At 37.2% G+C, this 11,034-nt stretch overlaps 1 protein-coding gene across 2 annotated transcripts in view; it reads left to right on the forward strand.

Annotated features, from left to right (window-relative positions):
- The window catches only part of lmo3 (LIM domain only 3), a 30,698-nt gene that overhangs the window by 15,193 nt on the left and 4,471 nt on the right, over positions 1–11,034 (forward strand). For both annotated transcript variants that reach the window (XM_055055658.1, XM_055055657.1), the window contains exon 3: positions 10,637–10,762. In XM_055055658.1, coding sequence (XP_054911633.1) covers positions 10,637–10,762 — 126 coding nt within the window. The remainder of the gene's footprint in view (positions 1–10,636; positions 10,763–11,034) is intronic.

Genomic DNA, 11,034 nt, shown 5'->3' on the forward strand with positions numbered 1-11,034 from the left:
AGCAGTTGGGTTCATTCTGTACTGGAATCTACAGAGTAAACAACATAAGGCTAACTTTCCAGGAGTTGTTTTTTTTTTATCGTATTGCATTTGAGTGTGAATTAGACAATTAGTCACTGTTGGCATAATTAATAAAAATAGTGAGGTGAGTCAGCATTGCTTCCCACATGAGGGGAAGAAAGAGTCTGGGAAAGAGCAGAGCACAACTTCTGAAGAACCTTCATTTGTACCCTTAGCATTTCTCTCCAGAACTTACAAATGACAAGTGGTCGCTATCCTCGCAAGCTAAAACCAAATGCCATACTGACAGTTTTTTTATTTTATTTAGTTTTAATACAGTTATATGACTATTATCATATTGCCCATATAAAAGAAAATATTCAAATTCCTGAAATTTTTTTAGTTATAAATGAACTTAAAAAAAGCAGACAGACAGACTCCACTCACATTAAGGTAACATGACAAAAAAAAAATTTGAATAATATAACCAACACTTTTTCAAATGTGTGTAAAACAGAAGATAGAAAAAAGGCTGGAGAGGGGACCTCCAGGACTGAATAAGTAAACAAAAAATACTACTAGAAATACATAACGAGTAAATTAAAAAAGTAAATAAATCATACTGATGAGATGAATGAGATTTTCAGGAGATTTTTCAGTTCTCATACTGAGCTGATGGATAAAGTTATATGCTACAACTTGCAGGTGAACCCACAGAGGAAGAGCAAATAATTTAAGATTAGTGATGATGTAGATATCATTATCATCAGCGTATTCTTTCAACAGATCAGGTTTGTCAAAGTCTGATTTGTTTTCTCAACACTATTCATATTAAATTATAAAATATTAAGTAGCAGGTGTTACACAAATCCATTCTGAACATGAGTTGTTTCAATAATGTATAGACTCAGAAATTACAAATGCCTTTAATCAACAGTCTAGGGATCCACTGACTATTTGGCGCAGATTGACCCTGAGGAATGCAGTGCCGCACAATTCTTTGTAATGAATGGATGAGATGGATCATGGATAAGACAGCAGTGCTATGGGAGAAGTAAATTCATGAAATGATGGCTTTAGTGTCCTGAGCATATAGAGCCGTTTGATAAAAAACATTCCTGATGTGTTTCTTTGGATGAACACATTTCTCATGTTCTAAGAAATGTATAAATTGCAAATCAGTTATACTTGCTAACTTTGAATCATTTACAGCTACGCAGTCTCTGCTGTAATGAGTGTTGGCATTATTTCAGTAACCCTTGAAAAAGTGTTTTGAATTTATAAAAGACCCAAGAGCTTCAGCGTCATCATGTCCCTACCTCTAATCAGCACAGGGTCGTTGTGTTGGCTTCTTTCCGTCACATTTGATATCATCTATCCTTCCAGATTAACCTTGGTGACATTAATAAGAGGGTTTTAATTGACATCAAAAGGACAGAAATTGTTGCTTAGGTGTACTGTTGAAGAAAAACATGATCTCACCAAAAGGCAATTGTACCTGTTTTGTAAGTTTTAATTAAATTCAAGTGCAATTTAAAGATTATTCAACCTTTTACCACACACTTTTTTTTTTTGTATGTCCTGGAGGTCATTTCTATGCATATATTAATGGCTTACCTAACCTCTCCTATCCTCATTCACAAGGATTTCCAGATTAGGCTTAGGCCTTGAGTATGACTAATTTTTAATCTGCTACAGGGTACAGAAATGAAAAATGTTTTAGAGTATAGATAACATTCTGAGAAAAAGAGATGGATATTAGCACCTTTTAAAAAATTAGGCTTGAATGTAATGTAAAGCACAGAAATAGATGAGATCATATATAGGAAAAGTAAAACAAAATTAACCAAATAAAGTAAGTTGAAGTTGAAGTTAAAACTTAACCCTCAGTGATAAAGACTCGTTTTCCAATCAGACAGAAGCACAAGACACTTTCTCTAAACTTGAGTGAGTTCATCTTTCTAAGCAATGGCATTACAGTAACCAAGACAACATTTAAAAAGTCAGAATCAGGATGCAGGTCTTTCATACCAGTAATTTACTAACTAAAAGATGTGGCAGTTAAAAAGTTTTCTTCTGTAATTTTAAAAATTTACATTGATTTGAATTACATTTTTTAGGTTAAACTAATGTGATTTACTGTGAAAATTCTTCAAATTTAAAAAACAGCAGCTACAATATTTCCCTGAAAACCTGATTGTAAAGAATGTAAGGGATGATTAATTTTGATAACAGGTGCTCTGAAACGACTTTCTCCCACACTTAGAGGTCAGCTGTTGCCTGATTCATCTCTAATTCCAGAATTTTGCACAGGAGAATCATCAGTTTTATTAGAAAATCTGTTGGTGCTGCTGAACTTAGATTATTGTTTTCTGGAATGGCTGTTTTTCTTTGAATGCTTTACTGTTTTTTTGTGCTGGTGTAATACAGGCCAACATGACCACTTTGATCTTAACAGTAAAGATCTCAACAAACCTCAAGTTGTTGAGGTTTGTTGAGATTTAACCTCTGAAGCCAAAGTTATGCTGCTATGCTCTTTTTAAGGAGAAAAGATAACTGTGAAACCAGACCTTTCCTGAACGCCCTTTCAAACAACCCATGTCTTTGTCATATCGAGTTTGAAATATAAATCGGGTTTTCATTCTTTCTTAAGACAAGATTAGTCTGTAAATCTTCTCTTTTTTTCTAGTTACAGTGGAAAACCCATTTTTCTCTTTAGTTTAACAGCTGTCTTTTCTAAGTTTAATGAAAACATGAAGCAGGACTCCAATTGTTGCACCTTGTTTCTTCAGTTTATTGCCATTAACATAGTCATGGCTGTTTAGTTGGACTTGCAGCTATCTTTTTTTTTTTTTTTTTACTTTTTTTTAAGAACCAGAGTCATTTTTCTGAGTATGTAATTCCAAGAAAAACTCTATCCACTGCATGCAGACTTATTTTTCACACAAAGATGTACAAACTGGTGTATCCAAGCTGCTTTGTCTTTGTTGTTGGTGTCCAGAGTGCATCCAATACTCCACCTGGTGGCAGTTAAAACAGATTGCAACTTATCACAGTCAGATCCAAGTGATTCAGGAAACTGACAACAGAAAATGACTTAGTTAAATTCAAATGTGTGATTTCAAGCTTGACTTCTTTGTAATGCTAAAAAATCTAACAACAAACTATATATACATGTACGGTTTCTGGCATTCTTGTATACTTGCTAGCTTACACAAAACATGAATCAGCGATATAGGCACATCAATGGAGTGCTGATGTTAAACTGAGCATCAATCAGAATAAGGAGGAAAAGAGATTAAGTCACTTTGAATGTGGCTTGGTTGTTGGTGGCAGAACAAATGTCATAAATTACTCATCTGATTAGAGTTTCACTCACAACCATCTGTCAGGTTCACAGAGAAGAATCTAAAAAAATAGCATATACATTGACTTTTAGTTGTTGGGGATTAAAAAAAAACAACACAAAATGTGTTGTTTTGATTCTGGAAGAATGGACAGACTGGTTTTAGATGATATAAGAGCAGCTGTAGTTTCAGTAAGCCTTTGTTAAAGCCAAGGTTTGTGGAATATTATTTATGAATGTCAAACATTACAAAACCGATGGGCTTCAGCAGCACACTGGGCACCACATAGGAAGAGGAAACCCAGGTTACAGTTCACATGCTCCCAGAAGTTGGACAAGGAGAGGATCAGAAAAATGTTTCCTGTCTCAATCTTCAGCCTCAACGTTCAGATGGTAGGGCCAGAATTTGGAGTAAATCAGAAAGAATCCTGCCCTGTGCCAATGGGTCAGGAATGGTGGTGATTGTGGAAGAGTTCTACCAGTCTGGCCATCATTTAATCTCCCTTAGACTTGTTGCAAATGCAACCTGAACACCTGAAAGTCTAAAAAGGTTTTAGTTTGAACAGAACTTCTTACTCCAAATAGGAACAGGATGCTTTCTACAGCAACAGTAAAAAGAGCTTAGCATTTTTTTTGCTTTTCGTTTCATTTGATGTGCTTATGTCCCTCCGCAGTCACTGCTTGTTGAGAATGGGCGACATGTGTTGCCTGAAACACTCTGGGGCTGCAGGACCGCCACATATTTGGCTGTCACTTCCATTCTGCAGGCATGTGAGAGGATGATAACAGAAACCCTGCTGTGTGACACACATCGAGGTGCAGTATCAGCTCCTCTCAGCCTCACAATCTTCGCCAAACACTGGTTTGGTCTGGTTTCACAGTTATCTGGTCTTAAACCAATATACTGACACACACACAGAGCCAGTGTGTGGTAACAAAGACGAAAAGAAAGGAACATAAAAATCCTCACGCTTAGTTTGGTATTGTGACATGAGAAAGGTTAAAACAGCTGCATCCTAACAATTTATGCATCACTTCATTTTCTATGTCCAACATATCCTGCTCTGTGTGACAGGGTGTGGGGTATACACTGTACTGGCTCCCAGTCCATTGCATGGCTAACGCAGAGATACATGAAACCAGCAACCTGAAATGCCTTGTCTCTCCAATGTACCTTTTTCAAGGTTTTGTGTGTTTTTAAACAAATAATAAAGTTTTGACACAAGCAAAACCCTAATCCTAAAAAATGTAACATATTTGATCGAGAGACTGAAGTAGACGAACACTCATGTAAGGTCACCAACAGGAGGCAACATAGTAGAAGGGATATAGCCCAACGACACGCTAAAATGATAGCAATGTTGAGAACTGCAGCCAGAATACTGTAAAAACAAATTTAAGATAGACTGGGACTGATTATGAAGATGTTAACACTGTCTGACATATGAGGGAGTTGATGTTGAAATGACATGTTAATGGAATCAGCATTGTTGAAACTCCCAGAGCAGCGGCCATTTTTACAGTTTGCTCCTGAACTCTGCCACTGAATGTCTGTTGACCTTCTTTGTTAATTTAAGACTGGATGAAGCCATGGAAGTCAAATTAAATTCTATTAAACTCAATTTATTTTTATTGCACCAATTTACAACGCAAAATCTCAAGGCACTTTATGGCAAACTTAATTCAGTCCAGTTATACATGCAAACATTGCAATCAAGTTTAATTGACCCAATTATCTTTGCCTAAACTCATCCAAATCCAAATCTTATTTATTCCTGTTCATATTAAAAAACATAACTCAGAGAAAATCTTTAAGCCTAATTCATACCTCCTGATCTGCTGCCCAGGTGACATGATTTTCATCATCTGAACTTGTGTATTAGGATCCGCTCGAGGTCTCTCTGAATATCTATAACGAATCCTTTGGATTTGTTTGTGTGTGTGGTGTAGATGTGAGTGTGTATGTGTTCGCGTGCGTGAGTGTCTGTGGGTGGATGAAGTGTTGCTTCAGTTGAAGTGGGCAGCTTCAGCCAGGCCTTCATTAGTATCCCTGGTTAATGAAGCAAAATGGCGATGAGGTTCAGGAACAAATAAGCTAAAAACACGTCTCATGCTGGAATTATGGGATCCATGCTGCAGCAGCTGACTGGAGCTGCTGCAGCATGGTGTGCAGAATGTAGAAAACAATAAACCGACACCAACCTGTTTGGTTGGTGTCGGTCCTGCTTACAGCTGTTTATATTGATGGTATTAGCAGGGTTATGAGGCCTGAGCTGAGCCCCTGAATGACTTCTGAATTAGTGGACAGCATGGTGGAACAGTGAGAACCTGTTTTACACCCACTGCTATCCAGCTGCTCTATTACCAGGTCTGTGCAGTGAGTGGTGCTGATGGAGATCTTCAGCTGGGACTTGAAAAGGAAATACTATGGTAGAAGTTTTTCCTAGCCAATAATCCACAGTAAGTAGTAAAGATAAACATATGCACTTTTGCGTGAAAGTACTGGTGCATCTCGCACCATGGTTATTCTAGTATGTGTTCATCTTCTTTCTAATATTGTTAACAGAAAATCTTCACTTTAAGTCATTTGGAAAATCCACATTTTCAAACCATTGAATGACAGCAGCAAGATTGATGAAAATGGTCCCCAATCTTTTTAGTCCCGTGGACTGTCGAGACTTGGCAATTTTGCTGCGGGGGGTGTGGCAGTCGTCAGATGTTTTTTTTCTCCCCCGATTTTCCCTTTACAATAATCTTACAACGTCCTGCAGTGTGTGGTGGTGGTGTGTGCCCCTTAAATATCCAACATTGTCTTGGGCCGATTATCGCAGCCTGTGGGATTTCCCTGACTGGGAGCGAGAACTCAGCCTGTTGAATGTGACAGGTAGCCAGTCAGAAAGTGCAGTGACGTAAGAACGGAGGGGAATCCAAAACAGTTCACCTGGCAACTGTGAGTCCGGTGGACATAGGAGGTGATATATAGAAAAGATACAAAATAGATTTAAAAAAAAAAGCATAAATGTAACTTTTTTGAATTGTGTTTTTGATTTCACCATTAAGAAACCTTTAAACATCCTGATAACAAAAATGAAAAATTGCAAGGAATGTGACAATACCGGAAAAAAAATCTTTCTTGTGATTTTCTGCTAATTTTACACTTTACAAGTCACTAAAGTAAACATATACTCTGTGTCAATTCCTCTGTCTCATTTCCTCAGACACAAAATATATTTGTCTAATCAATACTATCAAAAATCAACCTTTTTGATAGTATTATATTATTCCCTCATCAGTAACTTAGCTGAAATGTTGCTTTGATTCTTTCTAGTGTTGTAGTACTCAAGACAATTTTTTGATGGTCTCGTCTTGGTCTCAGTCTTGTCTTAGTCTCGGGCATTGAGGGATTTTATTTCAAGACCACAACTGTGGAAATATTACCAAATGTCCAGCATGTTGTCCAGTTTATTGGTTAACATCCTTGCTTTCACTGGATGCAAAACATACAGATTAAAATCCAAGCAATAACGCAATTTACTATTTACGTGTTTCTGTTTCTGCTGTCAGCTGTGGCCTCCCCCTTTCACTCACACACGGCGCTCTAAGACATGTTTTTCTCTGAGTGGCAGAAGAAGTCTGTCTAATTGGCAGTAATAGAAATCCGCTACATAGAAATGTGGGCAATAACTGGCGAACTAGAAGTAGCCATAAACAGGTTGGAGTCACTTGAGGAAAAACCTTCAAACTGATATTTAAGTGAAACATTTCACTACTGTGCTGTGTATGTGTGTATATCTCACATGAGCGAGTTTCAATAAAACATTGACAGAAAAAATAATTGATGTACTTCCCTATATTATCACCTTCTTCTCATAATGGATCCCATAATTCCTCATTAGGATAGATCGGTGTTTGGGTGTAGATGAGGGCTGGTAGATCTGGCAGCCTCATAAGAGAGGGTACTCACGGAGGAAACTCTTATCCCATTGACAATTCCCAGGTCATGCCTGTGGTAATTGAAATAACTTTGACTCTTGAGTTGTTTAATCATTGACAATCTCATGGATGGTGGAAAGGGACTAATTATATCTGCTCCTCCCTCCTCCCCAGCCTCTCTTAACAATATGACTATCTGATCAAATTGACTTCTTAGATCAAATTCTAATGTAATGCTGCTTCTATCTGTTCTTCTATATTTCTTCTCAGTCTCTTTACAGATGGACAGGCTAAGCTTTCTCTACTTTTCATGTAGAACACCAGCATTGTTCCAAGCATGGTTAATAACACAACAGTTCCATTAAAAAAGTCGATGAGAGATGTGACAAATCATTTGTCTGTTATTAACCCCGAGTCTGTAATTATGCAAATTGCCATAGATTTTCCCTTGATGCTTTAAAGTGTGATCTGGGGCTTGTTCTCTGCGTGCTGGGCAGACGGGAGAATGGTCATGCATTACTGAACTTGCCACATTCATCATGTTGACTGATGGCACAGGGAGTCAGTCCCCGGGTCCTGGTGGTTAATGTAGTGGGTAATTAACTGTCATTTGCCTAGTAATAGGACGATGATCAATGGTTTGTGAGGAAACAAATTCTAATACAGAAGCTGATGAATGCATGCCAAGGCTGGAGCAATTTATGTGGCAGAAAAGACAGGAGGTGAGGGCTGGGCAAAAGAAACAGACCACGCAGCTTCCAAGAGATCTTCTTTCTCCAGCTTCCGCTTCTATCTGAGTAGTGCACACCTAAACATCTACACTGATTGGCCCTTTTTGATAGAAATTGTCCCATAATCTGTTGTTGTTTCTTATTTTACTAAATCGCAATGATTAAGACGTATTCTGTTTTCAAATCAACATACTAAAGGTAAATAAATGCAGATTGTGATGCAGCTCGGCAGACGTAGAAGCAGGTCAGCCCAGTCTTCATTTGCCACTGGTGTGTGCTGCTACAGAAACCTTCAAATTTATTTCAGCTTCATCAAGCTGTATTGTCAACTACAAAATAAAATTGAAGTATGAAGAGTCATAACTGCTCGTTCCCGCAGTCCAGATCTGGAGGAAGCCAGGGTTAGTTGGGCCACCTGTGGTCCAGCACACCTGAACTGAACGGCTGAATGACCTCCTTTTTTATTTTATTTTACTTTTGATATAAATGTGTGTTTAAAGTTTTAAATATTTTTGTTTTGTTTTCTGCTGGCTCAGCATGCATTAAAGGAGTGTTTTTCACAGTTATAATAAATTTGACCACCTCTTGTTCTCAGAGTTTATTGCATTTATACATTGAATAAAAATCTATAATTTATACAAGTACGTAAGTTACATTTTTACCTGTTAATTTTTATTATTGAACTATTGAATTACTTTTGCCATCCACATATGTCTGAAGATTTGTCCCATATTGTGTTGAATTTTGCTAACAATGATAATTGTGTCTGGATGGTAAAATCCATCTCCTCTCCAGCCTCTGGGTTACATGCTCTCTGGAGGTTAATAACCAGCCCTGACTATCCCACACCCTCAGATCATTTATCAGATCGTGTTCTCTACAGGCTCTCAGAGCTGCATGCAGTTTTGTCATTTTAACACGGGCTGTGAAAAGAGCCTCAAGAACTTTGCTTAATAGCTTATCTTGCTTTATGATTTTGTTATCTGACTGCTGGATCCAGGTTGCTGTTTAGTACGGGGCCCAATGTTCACAATGTGCATGGAGCAGTGAAAGCAATGTTCCATCTTCTTCTGTGGTGCCAGCAGTAGCTCACATGCTTAAAAAAGTTTAATAATAATAATAGGATTCCATTTGGTGGTTGTGCTCTGTGAATAAAAATAATGTTTAATTGTGGCCTAAAACATGAGATAATTTAAAATTATGTAAGATATTTTTAATTGTTTCTAACTAAAGTTTTAATACACCACTCACAATTTTGAGTTTATTTGATTTATTGTTTTGAAATTTGAAAAAAAGACACTTTTGAAAATGTGTTTTTACAGTTATTATTATGAAGAAGAAATGAGCCATGGGAGAATGCTGTTGAATATTTTAGGAAAGATTGCTTCAGCATCAATTAACACAAGCTATGGTTAATTGTTTTTTAAGTCTAGAAGTTACCAGAAAATCACCAAGTTATAGTACGTCCGGAGATATTCACACTTTTCCTCATTTTATTATGTTGCAGCCTTATTCAAAATATAATCCATTCATCCATCCATCCTTGCGCAGTTGTGAGGAGAACTGGTGCATATGTCCAGTGGTCTATTCCAAATTGTATTAAATGAATCTCTTTATGGAAAATTCTACTCTCAAATACTTCATTGTGACAATGTGAATTCTTTTGAGTGTTTTGCAAATTTATTAAAAATACAGAATCAAGAAATCACATTTATGAACATATTCTTAGCCTTTGTTTAGTACTGTGTTTATCTTTGGCCAGCTCAGCTTACCTCTGTTTGGGCAGTTTAGTCCGTTCTTCTCTGCAGTTCTTCTGGAGCTCCATCAAGCTGGATGGAGGGTGTCTGTCAGAACCAGAGTCCGGTCTGGACTCTGGCTTTGCCTTTCAGGATGACCACAGAGAGGTTCTGAAGCCTCACCTTTGGGTCGTTGTCCTGCTGAACTAATGAAGCGTCGCTCCAGTCTGAGGTCAAGACACTCTGCAGCAGAATGTCTCCATGACTGCATTCATCTTTCTATCCATTCTGGCTAACACTTCCTGTTGTTCTGTAAACTGTGAACCCTTATAGAGACAGGTGGGAATCTTTACAGGTTAAGTTCAATCAACTGAATTTCCCACTGTTGGATTTCATTTAAACTGTAGGAACATCTCAGGGATGATTAGTGAAAATGGCTAAATTTTTAGCTTCATGGTAAAGGCTGTGAATATTTACATAAAAGTGATTTCTTCTGTTTTCCACTTGTTTTTGTAAATTTGCAAATGACTAAAAATATATATATATATATATTTTTTTCAAATTGTCATGATGGATTATTTGTATGTGAAAATGTGAGGAAAAAGATTCATTTATTACAATTGAGGCTGTTACATAACAAACTGTGAAAAAAGTGAAGCGCTGTGCAGATGTTCCAGATTTATGTTGATTGATAATTTGACAATCATTTTGTGCCATTGTAAGTTTAATTAATTTTAAATGATCTTGTGATGAATTCAGTTTTTCAAAATGATTTGTAAGCTTTGAAACTTGCCTGTTAGTGTTCTTTCCGTCTTGTAATAATTAAGACATTTCTAATGTTTTCGTATTGTTTTGGACTCAGTCATATCTTGTTTGTGTTCGTGGTTTAGGTTGTTTGGTGTAACAGGAAACTGTGCAGCCTGCAGCAAGCTGATTCCAGCCTTCGAGATGGTGATGAGGGCAAAAGAAAATGTCTATCACCTGGATTGCTTTGCATGCCAGCTCTGCAATCAAAGGTAAGTTGCTGCATGGAGTGTGTTGCTCCCACCCATCCTCACATGCTGATAGAGGCGAGGAAGAACTGGGGCACCAATGAATAAACCAGCAGAGCAAATCAAATTTAATTCATTCAGTTGTTTTTTTATATATATTATTATTATTACCAGAGATTCTCTCCACAGTAACATCATCTGATAGCACATTATTTAAATTACTTTTGAACCGTTCATTCTTACAGTTCTTATTTGGTCGCAGTGTTTAGAAGGGCAGGAAGCATAAAACATGTATT

Source organism: Poeciliopsis prolifica, unplaced genomic scaffold (assembly GCF_027474105.1).
Source record: "Poeciliopsis prolifica strain line A6 unplaced genomic scaffold, Auburn_PproV2 SCAFFOLD042, whole genome shotgun sequence".
In the NCBI taxonomy this organism is placed as follows: Eukaryota; Metazoa; Chordata; class Actinopteri; order Cyprinodontiformes; family Poeciliidae; genus Poeciliopsis; species Poeciliopsis prolifica.